General features: G+C 41.5%; 1 protein-coding gene across 6 annotated transcripts in view; it reads left to right on the top strand.

The window, feature by feature from the left end:
* The window catches only part of Cdk5rap2 (CDK5 regulatory subunit associated protein 2), a 210,880-nt gene that overhangs the window by 123,676 nt on the left and 74,816 nt on the right, over nt 1–12,388 (top strand). For all 6 annotated transcript variants that reach the window (XM_075945801.1, XM_075945799.1, XM_075945800.1 and 3 more), the window contains 4 exons: nt 2,400–2,497; nt 5,649–5,758; nt 7,130–7,239; nt 8,030–8,158. In XM_075945801.1, coding sequence (XP_075801916.1) covers nt 2,400–2,497; nt 5,649–5,758; nt 7,130–7,239; nt 8,030–8,158 — 447 coding nt within the window. The remainder of the gene's footprint in view (nt 1–2,399; nt 2,498–5,648; nt 5,759–7,129; nt 7,240–8,029; nt 8,159–12,388) is intronic.

The following is a 12,388-nucleotide window of genomic DNA, read 5'->3' as shown; positions in this document are numbered from 1 at the left end:
TAGTTTGGGGATGAATGGAGAGATGCTATCCTGCCAAAAACAAAAGTCAGCTGGTTGCCTTTCAGCCCCTGTGAGCTAGCCAGTTTTTACCCTAACACATGACTCCCGAGTCTTTGTTGATAAGTAGAAGAATAGAGACTTAGTTAAAAACTGCCTTTGGTGGCAATGGCAGTACTGGTGCTGGTGGGACAAGAAGTCCTCCCAGGTCATAGCCTGGGCGTTGTAGTAGTGATGGGAGTTGGGGGTGGGGTGGGAAGAGCAGATGATAATTAAAATATTAGGAGATTCAGGTTCACCCGCTGTGTCAGAGTGGTGATGCTGTGATCACACCTTCTTCTGTTCCATGATACATAGTCCATGTGTTTAGCTGCTAATTGTACGGGCTTTGTTAAGTTCACAAAGACTATGTCTTCAGGAATCTGGACTATCCAGTTTCCATTTTTCCTGTGTACAAAGGAAGAATATCAGGGTAGTGTTTTGAGTCTGTAAATAATCCTGATTTCCAAATACTCACCTTTTAGTTTTAGCATCCTTTTATGTCTGTTGACCAATTTGTTTATTACAGTGATGATTGCCAAATGGTTATGTTTTCTAATCCCATCATCCTTCCCTCACTTATTAATTACCATTTTACTGTAAGGAAAAGCCTCTTCTCATGTAGTCATTTGTATTAATTTTTGACTTTGTGAATTCCTATCTTATATAATTATTTTGATGTTCAAATTGTCTCATGTTTACCTGGCAAGAGCTTTTTTGAAAATGACCTCAGTATCTTCTGGACAAAGTTTTATCATTATTTATCCATTTATTTATTAGCTTTGTGGGATTATAATTGAAAACATCAAGTTTTGGTGGCTGAGGGTATAATTCATCGACATGTGGAGTGCTTGCCTAACATTCACAATTCCCTGGGTTTAGTCCCTAGCACCAGTACCACACACACACACACACTCACACAAGGTATACAGTTTAATATTTTGATAGCCATTGTGAAATCACCACAGTCAAGATACCTAACATAGTCATCACCTCAGAGTGTTCCCATGGTGTTATTGAAGAGCATGTTTACGATCTACCTTTGTAGCGGATGTCAAGTATGAGACTCTGTTGTTTACCTTGGTCCTCATGCTGCGAGCCACCTCTCTGGGACTTACTAGTATAACTGAAACTCTGATGGCTTGCACCTCTATTTCTCCATCCCTTCACAGGTCCTAGTAATCATTGCTCAGATAATTAAGAATGTATTTTCTGGCACAACAGAATGCCGGAGGCACATTTTCTTGTCTTTGATTTCATCTGTCCAGTACTGGAGTTAGCTGTTTTTCCAGATGTCTCTGGTTCCTTGGCATAATTTATCTTAATCTGCTCTGTAATTTCATAAGGTTATAGTCATTGTCAATTGCTTTTTAGGTAACGTCAAAGCTGTTAATAAGCAACTTTCCAAATCCCTAAATTGTGAAGTGGCTGCACCAGAATTTGAACTTGAAGGCTAGTTCACATTTGTGAATGCTGATCCACAAAACTGTATCCCCGTTTCATAACAGAGGAATTAATCCTCGTGGCGTTGACAATCTGCTTTTCTAAGACTGTTTTGCTAATTAGCAGTGGTCTAGCCTAGCCTCTGTCATCACCTTGTTCTGGACACCGCCAAGTGCCACTCACTTGACCTCTTCCACTCTCCTGTATGGCTCTGTTTCAGGTTTTACTAGGTTTTTCTTGGTGAGTGTTTCTGTGAAGCAGCATCTAGTGTGGTGAGGTATTCCTTAGAGTGTCCTGACATCAGGTCAGCATCACTGAGCGAGTGTGGCTGAATCAGGTGGCTTTGAGGATCTTTTACAAACAGCTTTTGGATGTTGGTAGCGTGGCTCTCTACTTTGTGTTGAGTATTAGTTAGCTTCATGTTACTATAGTGAAACACATAAGATGATTAACTTATAAAGGGAAAGTTGTTGTTGTTGTTGTTTTGCGTATAGTTTTGGAGGTTCCAGACCAGGATTGGAGTTCCTTATGTTGAGCAGGCAGTGAAAGGGAAAATCTGGCAGAAAAACTGCTCACTTCAGGTCTAGGAAGCAAAAGAAAAAGAAGAAGAGGATAGAGTCCTACAGTTCCTCTTAAGGGTGCATCCTCAATGACCTAGCACCTCCCACCAGGCATCATGTCTCAAAGCTTCTGCTACCTCCCAGTGGCACCACCCTGATGGACCTTTGGTCACTGTGCAGACTGTCATTCTCAACTTCTCCTGCAGGTGGTGCTGTGTGACTGTGGCCTGAGCTCGAGTCTGGCTCAGAGCCTTCAGTCTGTGGTTTTAAAAATCCAGACCTAGACACATGTGTTTGCATAATGACAGGCCTTATTCCTTGGCTTATGCCCTAATGTCAGATGCCCATTGTCATTTCCAGGAAAAGCAACAGTCAGACTATAAAGGGCTGACGGAGGATTTAAAGACGGAACAGAGCATATATGCCCATCTGGCGAAGACTCTGCAGGACTCAGATAGGTAAGTTTCTCTTCTGATACCACAACCACACCTACTTCCTGCTTAGTCCTGCTGGTTTCTGAGTTTGGGGTGGGAGGGGAAGGTCACAAATCCCTCTAGCCTAGTAAACTTTCAAAGCTGGTGAGTCTCCTTTAATGGTCAAATCTACATATTATCAATTAGTCAATCAGGATTGATTAGAGCAACAAAATTAGCGTTAAAATAGAGTGAATGTTCTGAGTTTTCAGTTCTTGATTTTGTAACTAGAAAGTTGTTCCATGTGCCTTCCATGAGGAAAATTCTATTGCACATGATTCAGTTGTTGCTTAGCCTCAGCAGTATGGGGGATATTTGGGACTGGATCTGTATAGATCACAGGGACACATAGATCATATAGTACCCACTATGTACTGTAGGCTTTATAGATCATATAGTACACGCTAAAGATGTGGGATATCCTTCTATATATGTTTGCCTTTATTGGTTAATGCATAAAGATGTTTTGGCCAATGACTTAGCGGAGTAAAGTCAGGCAGGAAATCTGAACAGAGATATATAGAGAGAGTAGGTAGAGTCAGAGAGATGCCATGTAGCTGCTGAAGGAGACAGACATCTGGAACTTACCAGTAGATCTCAGCCTCATGATGATACACATATTAATAGAAATGGGTTAATTTTACATGTAAGAGCTAGCTAGAAATACACCTAAGTTATTGGCCGAGCAGTAATTAATATAATTTCTCTGTGATTATTCGGGTCTGGACAGCTGGGAACAAAAGAGCAGCCTCCACTCACAATGTACCATAGACACTGTAGATCATATAATACACACTATGCACTGTAGACTTTATAGATCCATAGTACATACTATGTACTGTAGACTTTATAAATAATATAGTACATACTATGTATCATAGACTTTATAGATCATATTATACACACTATGTGCTGTAGGCTTTATAGATAATACAGTACACACTATGTACCATAGGCATTGTAGATCATATAATACACACTATGTACCGTAGGCTTTATAGTTCATATAATATACTCTATGTGCCATGGGCTTTATAGATCATATAGTTCACACCATGTACCGTCGGCTTTATATATCATATAGTACACGCTATATACTGTGGGATGTTAGTAATATCCCTAGTTCTGCCTGCAAGCTGGTGCCACAGTGCCCCATCCCAGTATGGTTGTGGCAACGACAAATGTCTTTAGATATGGCCACATGTCTTCTATAGAGTAAAATTCTCTCCAGATGAGATTCCCTGCTGTAATTCCCAAGAACCAGAATTTCTGGCTCATCAAATGAGGAAGGGGGGAAATGATGTAGATTCTTGCTGAGTGTCCACCAAGCTTTCTCATGTAACGTTCTCTCTTAACCCCCAAAACCAGCTCAAAGGAAAGATATTATTATCTCATTTTATGGCTGAGACAGCTTAGTGGACTGACTTGGGTCTATAGAGTGGGTTAGTGGCACTTCCTTCATTGAACTTTGTGTTTGTGCTCCTGGCAACCTGTTTCTAGAAGAATGTTCAGTGCCTGTTTCTCTCTGAGCAAAACACCTTTGCTATGCTGGCTACTCATACCTTGCAAGGACTCTCTAGTTGGGAAAACCTAAGTGATAGACTTGAAGCATGAGCCCAATGGCAGGAGCTTCACTAAAACTCTTCTCCTTTGCTTCCAAGTTAAATGTTTTGGCAGCATGCCACATGCAAGCCAAGCCAGTGCTGTGCTTTACCCCTGGAAGGGTTTCCATCTGCTAAACAAATTGACCATTGAGATTATTTGGAAGTGGAAGTAGGTAAAAGTTTTGTAAGCCCTTCCTTTGCATGGAGACTGCTTCACAGCGAACTGTCCTCAACACACAAGCAGAGAAGAGTAGATAGAGTGGCTTATTTCCTCCCGTGTGTGTGTGTGTGTGTGTGTGTGTGTGTGTGTATAGATAGATATAGTTGTAGATATATATAGATATATTCCATTGATGGAACTGGAAAAGTGGGGCTTGAGTCTTGCACACATAAGTCCAGCAATAGCTTCTAACCACTCTGGGAAAATATGATAAAAGCTTATGAGCCTTCTTCCTAGAAAAACCCATATATATACATTTTTACAGATAATTACAGAGCAGTGATAAACCCTTTTAGGGAACGGTATGTCAGATATTGGTTGTTTTAAAATGAAACTTTCTGCTGGGCAGTGGTGGCGCACACCTATAATCCCAGCACTTGGAAGGCAGAGGCAGAGGCAGAGGCAGGTGGATTTGTGAGTTTGAGGCCAGCCTGGTTTACAGAGTGAGTTCCAGAACTGCCAGAGATATACAGAGAAACCCTGTGTCAAACAACAGAATCAAAAACAAAACAAAAATAAGTAACCCAAATGTCAAACTTCACAGTAGGCTCAGAGCTCTGCTTTGTGGACTGTATCTCTAGTACAGGAGTCAGCTGGATTTCCATGCTCCTCTGAGAGCTGGGTGTGTGTCTTTCAGATCATGTGGCACTTGCACATGGATGTAAGTCCATAGCCTCCATGTGAATCTTCACTGTCTAGTAGAATAGCCATTAGCTAAGTGGCTACTTACACTTACTTTCAATTTAACAACATTAAACATTCAGTTCCTTGGTACATTAAGCCCCATTTCAGATGCTGAGTAGGCACATTAGCTAGTGGTTGCAATATTAGACAGTATATAGAACATGCCTGTCACTGGAGGAAGTTCTGTTGGACAGAGTTCCTCATGATTCCTGCGGCTCTAACAGGCATGTCTCTTTCATGGCCTCATTGGGTTCTGGGCTTCTTGAACTGTGTTGACCCATATGCTCAGTTAAAAATGTTGCAAAAAAATTTCACAAATGTAGGAAACTATTTAAGCAAGAAACACATAGTTCTCCCTTGCATGTTCAGTGGCATTGAGACTGTGTGGAAATACTTGTGGAGAAAAAGATTCAGGAGAATTAACATGTGTTGAATAGTTGGAGCATCGTAGCAATTTTTATTTCTTTGTGCTTTTATATTTACCTTTTTCTGTAATAAACACATTTACCATTATAACTAGCAAAAAACCAAACATACAAGTGATATGCAAGCCACAGCTTTGTTGGGCTCTGCATCTTCAGCACAAATCGGCCTGTTGGATAATTTCTGGTTGTTTTGTTTTACCTAGTATCAGCGAGGTTTTTGCCCTGCGGAAGCAGCTGGAGCAGGATGTGCTTGCCTATCGGAATCTGCAGAAGGCCCTGCAGGAACAGCTCAGTGAAATTCAGAGGCGAGAAGGTACACACTCCTTTCTATGGCTATCCTGTTGGTTGTTTTATGTGGAGGATCTTGATTGAACTGGAAGGAACCCTAGACGAGGTAGTGTGGCCACATGATACTATTTGATGACTGAGTCTGCCTCTATCTGGCTTCAGCCTTCCAGGTGGAAGGGCCTATTAAAGTCTATTCTGTAGAGGGTCTACGGTAGGTTTGCATCCTGCCCTTCTATAGGCATCATTTGCTACTCTAGCTCCAGATAACCTGAGGGACTGGAAACCCCATTGTCTGGTAATCAATCCTCATTGACTGGACTTTTCCTGCCTAGCTTCTTGAGGAGGACCTTGCATACAGACATGAAGCAAGATTGCTGTTTTAGATTCACATAGGGAGAGCAGCAGGACCAGGGCCCATGGGATAGCATGACAGTACCCATTATACTATATCTGGATCTTCTGCCATGCTACAAACTGGGATCCTTATAACTTGGTTTATATCTTGTTTCTTTCTGCACATCCAGCCCAGAGCTTGGCATATGTGGTAAAAACTGGTTGTTGCCTTGGTGGGTGACATTTCTTGACCCTGCTTTGTGCATAAAGTACAAGCTCTTGCCTTTCCACCTCTGCTCCTCACAATCATCCAGTTAGGCAGAACAATTGTCAACTTTTCTGTCTAGATGAAGGAGCTGAGCTGGGCATGGGGTCATTGATTTGCATCATCTGACCCAGGATGTGCTGCTTGGATGACCAGGGCTCTGTTCAGGAAAACCAACAGTAGATATGTATATTAAACCAGATTCTATTTGTAGTGATGCCCCACTCGGTAAATGTCCCCTGGCGCTGCTTCTTATGTTATTAGAATGTGATATGTGTCATGGGAAGCAGACCCTGACATACAGGTAACCTAGACCTATTTGTATCCACTCTGGCAGACAGTTTTTGTATTAGGTGTATGTTCTCTTCTTACAAGAACTCTGGGGCCAGTAAAATACATTAACCATTTTGATACAGCTTCAGGTCTATGCTTGGGGTCTCATCTATTTTCTGCGTATTCATCCCTAAGCAGAACCACTCTTACTTGAACTAAAATTTTATCATTTACTTGTGCCATTAAGAGTGGTTTCCAGGTATAACACTTGATAGGCCAATTATAATTCAGGATTGGCCACAGCCTACAGACAATAAGAAACCACACATGGAGACATGAGCCTGTAGCGCAGGCAAAATTACTTTTTCTCTGAAGGTCATGCTTTAACCCTGTGTGCTTCATCTCCCTACATGACTCTGTGGCAGTTGCTCTAGGTGGAAGGCATGAGAATTGGTTGGGGATCTGTTTCTAATCCTTGGTCTTCCTGTCTCCATCGCACATTTGGTTTTGTTTGTTTTTATGCAGAAGAACCATTTTCACTTTATAGTGACCAGACATCATATCTAAGTATTTGCTTTGAAGAGCACAATCAGCTCCAAGTGGAGCATTTCTCTCAAGAAGAACTCAAGAAGAAGGTATTGACCTGACCTGTCCTTGCCTCTTTAGTTCCTGATCTCAGAGGTGTGCTGTTCTCACGCCCCCTTCCTGACCACCCTCTCTTTTCCTCATTGCTTCACGACTCCTCATGTGTCCTTCACATCTATATGCACAGACAAGGTAGATTTTTTTTTTAAGAATCTTTTGAGAAATTATCAGACACTGGCATTTGGAGCTCAATTGCCTGTGCACTTGGCTTAGCAAGAGCTGGGCCTGGAGTTGGAGTACTGAGCTGAGCCTGGGAACCCTGTGATGTCTTCTGTGGAGCCTGTTGCTCTATCTCCTTTGGTGTTTTGACTCTTGCTTTGTCTTATGCAGTTCTCCAAGTGCTCCAAATGTGGCAGCCCAGAGCAGTGAACTTCTTTGTATCACTGGTTCTTCATTATAAAAGAGCCTCTCCAACTCCCCAGGGGTTTCACGGGGAATGGTTGACAAAAACTCACAGGAGTTATTGCTTTATTAAGAACAACTTATATGACTGACATTGCTAACTGGGTATAGAGAGAAGGAGGTCTCTGCTATCAAGGAAGCTCTGACACTGGCGTATCTTTCCTTCAGAATGCTCAGACACAGACAGAATGGTGTTAGCTGCCATTGACCAAGTGCCTTAGTGTGCTATGCCTGTGATCATGTGAGTTCTCATTCTGTAGACCTATGCTCTTCTAACCTTGTCTAACACAGAAGCTGAGGCTAGCTCAGGTCGCCTGCCCACAAGTTGTACTCCTCCGCCTTGAAGTGAGACCTCTATCTCTCTGCTCTTACCTCCAGGTCAGTGAGCTCATACAGCTTGTGAAGGACCTGCACACAGACAATCGGCAACTGAAGAAAACCATTTTTGATCTCTCTTCCATGGGTTTCCAGGGAAACGACAGACTTGAGTCAACAAAACAAACAGAGGTAAGAAGAAATGTTCTTGCTGTTCTGTGGTCATTGCAGAAACAACTCCCACCATCCACCCCTTCCCCTGCTTTTTAAGACTATCTGTCTGAGGGAGTTCTTTGACATTCTCTCTGCTAGAGTGGAATCTTGAGGGCCCAGTTGATCATTAGTTCTGTCCACAGGCTTCCTCCAGCTCAGATCATATCTTATCAGAAAAGTTTGATATCTTAGAATGCTATTGCTTTGGCCTAGCTCTGGCTGTTTGCTGCAGGTGGCATATCTGGATGAGTCGTGTAGTCTCAGAGTTGTTTGTAGAGTAGCTATGGCTCCAGAGAGCATGGATAATGTGGATGCAGCCTTGGAATATCCATAACTTAAAGGAAGATGTCTACACACTCCACATGGCCTCTCACCCTGGTTACTTCTAGGTGTCACTGCTGACCTATGTCTCTTTTCCTACATCAGTAACCATGCTGCGCAAGGAAGGAAGGACCTTGACACTGTGTTGGGGGAGGGAGACATTACCTTCCTGTAGCCTTGGCTAACCCATTTCTCCCGTGAAAAGATCTGGCTCCATATGTGCATTAGCATCATTCCTGAAGCCAGGGTTATTTTGACCATTGGTGCAGAGGATCTTTCTGTACCATAGTCCCTCAAGAACAAAACTGGGCTTTTCCTGAAGCATCAAGTCCATATAGGCCTCATATCTGTGGCCACACTATTTCTTGGGAAAGGTTTATGGGCTGTCTCTTCCCACCTTCCCAGTGGGAATTGCTCAGAGGCACTGTATTTATGCGCTGCCTTGGCCGTCTGCTTTCTTTGAGACAGGGATTATTATTGATCTTGGCCTCCAGGGCTCCAGATAATTTTGAAAAGCAAGAGCAATGGCAAGCCACTTACAGGAGAAACAAGTCTCCCAGCTTACTTCCTCTGAGGCTGTGTTTTTAATAAGCAGCTCCTTCTTCACGAGCTCCATTTGAGCTGTAAATGCCGAGTTTTGTTTGTTCATTTGCCCTTTGAAAAAAATCTGTTAAATGTCCCATTATGTCCTTTGGAGAACAGAGGCCTTTTCCTCTGCCCACTCTAAGATCTTAATACCAGTCAATTCAGATTTGAGTCATTTGTCAGATTGCCCTTCAATTTGATGTTCCCTAGGAAAAAAAAAAAAGCCTTTTCCTTTATAACACAGTTCCCTTGGCTTTCCCCAGGATGGGATAGCAAGAGCTGCTTGGAAAGATGATTATTATTTGAAAGGGAGATAGGATGAGGGGAGATGACAAAGAGGGGAGCCTGCTATTCTCTTGGAGGGTGTGTGTGTGTTTCTGCCTTAGTTAGGGTTTTTATTGCTGTGAAGAGGCACATGACCACTACAACTCTTATGAAGGAAACATTTAATTGGGGTAGTCCTATTACAGTTCCTGAGGTACAGTCCATTATCATCATGATGGGGAGCATGGTAGCATGCAGGCAGATGTGGTGCCGGAGTAATAAATAGCTGAGAGTCCTACAATTTGCAGACACCAGAAAGTCACCTGACTCACTGGGAGGTATCCTGAGCACAGGAAACCTCAAAGCCCACCCCCACAGTGACACATTTCCTCCAACAAGGCCAAACCTACTCCAACAAAGCCACATCTAATAGTGCCACTCCCTCTGAGATTATGGGGACCAATTACATTCAAATTACCACAGTCTCCTTTCACAATAAACAAGGCAGAAACAGCTGGAAATACCTATATTGTCCACAGCTATCTATGAGCAGCAGGATTTACAGAGTGGGAGACAGAACATCATTTCTATTCTCTTGGATGTTGTAAATCAGAAAATGAGAGAGATGGGGGAGGGGAGGGGAGATTTTAGAATATAGAGAACTGTCCCTTAATCTTGTTGCTTTAAAACAGCATAATTAACATTCATAACTTTGCCTTCTGGTTGTGCTACTTATGTTGAAATGCAGTTTTCTTATTCTCATTAAATCATAGCATCATTTTCTATTTTCCTGAGGAACTGAAGTTTAATGGCCTAACTCTTACTGGATACATGGATGACTTCAAGTGATTGTTGCAAATTGAATGTTTGTACACAGGTTTTGTCTTCCTTTTTTGTCTCTAGTTGTTTCCTTAGATTGTATTTCCAGATATGTAATTACAGATAGATGCAGATATGCAGTATGCATATAATTTGTTTTCTGATACCTCCCCCCAACAACTCTTAATTTGATAAAGGTAGGAGTCTTTTAGAGGCCTGATAAAGTTTTTCATGTTTCTTTCCAAAGTGGCTGCCCATAATCAGAGTCATTGCATCAGGACCTGAGGATGCATATTGCCCATATGTGGGTAGCTTATGTAGAAGCCATCCATGTGACCAGCTGTCCTGTTGTCTTAATGAGTTTAATTATAAACGTCTCTACCGAGGTGCCCCTGCTTGTGTGTGTTTCCAGTTATTATTGATGTTAGAGGAGTCACTGTCAGATGGGATAATATCAGCAGGACAGAGCTAGGGTAGTGAGTATTGAAACGCCTGACATGCAGCATGCGGAACTGGCGACTCTGGCTGAGGGCATGTGAGGGGAGGATGCTGGCAAGATAACTCACTAAGGTTAGTGGTTACTGTCATTTACTTTTATTATTATTTTGTCATTCTTATATGTGGTTAGAAACTTGAGGATGGGGGGGCATGGAGATAAATAAAAGAGCTTAATTTAATTGAGTTCACTTATTAGTAGGGCTGTCACATTCATCAAGAAATGGACCTTGTGTGACTCTCAAGCAATGTCTTATAAATTTTTCCACTTGGCAGCCCCTTTTCCCCTGAGGAATTTCTACACAGTCTCAGCCATCTAGCTATACATAGCTCACAGTTTCTGGTAATAAATCATAAAGAAATGGGTTTTAAAACAAGTCTTTGGTGTACATATAATTTTACCATTTATTAAAGACAGAAGCAAATTTATATGCTAATGAGATAGATGTGCTTGTTTATTTTTATTTAAAGACTTAAATCTTGCCTGAATATTTATAGTGCAGGGTGTGTAGCATCTTCAACATTTCTCAGAGTTGATTGATATTTTGATTTTATAATATTAATTCTTTAAATGTTGCTTCATATAAATGCGGAGTACAAAAAAGCAGAAGTATGTTTAGAGACTATTTCAGAAATTGTTGGACAGGACTGGAGAGATGGCTCAACAGTTAAGGATGCTTGCTGCACTATCATGTGGACTAGAATTGGGAGCCTGTTATCTATGTAGCAAGTTGAGTGTCCTTAAACCCCTTTAAACTACTGGCTTCTGCATGCACAGAGGTCCATGTACCCACACATAAATACACTCATATAACAGATAGACACACTGATAAATATGCACAAGAGAATGAAACTTAAAAATATTATTGGTAATTCTGATTAAATTTCAAGCCAAACTTTATTTAATAATTTTTACCTTTTTAAAATGAGCTGCCACTGAACTACTAACAATAGTAGTTTTCAAATCAGGCAGTATACAGTATACACACGGGTGAGCCATTTGATACTTACACTTTGAGGAATGGTGATAAGAAAATATCAATTCTATTTTCTGTAATTAATTCATGCGTCTGTAAGAACAGTAAAGTGTATGTACAGGAATTGCTTGCATCTAGTAGTCTCAAATCTGAAGACAAATCTGTGTTTCAGGCAGTGGTAGTTGGTATTGCACAGGGTCATGACATGCACACTGCATGGAACCCATGCTGGCTGTTCAGAAAGAAAGTTGTGTTGAAGTTGTGTGATGCAGTATGGGCAGTTGCTACCAGAAACCCATTAAAGTTTGAAGTAACTTTGGTTGCCATGTGTTCAGGAAGCTTTGAATGTTGCCAGTGTTGTTGTGACCCTCACATTCAGTGACTCTCTATGGGGCACTGCATAAGCCAAGCATGGTGGTGAGTACCTGCAATTGCAGCGCTGGCAATTGGAGCCGGGAGGATCAGAAGTTCACAGTCATCTTCAGTTACTTAGTGAGTTTGAAGTGAGCTTGGGCCACATGAGACCCTGGCTCAAAACAAAAAACAAACAACAATAACAAAATTAAAGTATACCTAGTTTTTCTGTATAAATATATCCATTAAATGACAGTAACGCTAACACAACATTCAGGTCGTTATATAAGACTTCAAGCCATATTTTTTTAAAAGCCATTTTTCCTTTTTAAGTTGATTATTTTCTATTGTATAATTATTTTCTGTTGTATAATGGAAGTAACATAATTGAGGC

This window comes from Microtus pennsylvanicus, chromosome 13, assembly GCF_037038515.1.
Source record: "Microtus pennsylvanicus isolate mMicPen1 chromosome 13, mMicPen1.hap1, whole genome shotgun sequence".
NCBI classification, from domain to species: Eukaryota; Metazoa; Chordata; class Mammalia; order Rodentia; family Cricetidae; genus Microtus; species Microtus pennsylvanicus.
This window is presented reverse-complemented; position numbering and strand designations above follow the sequence as displayed.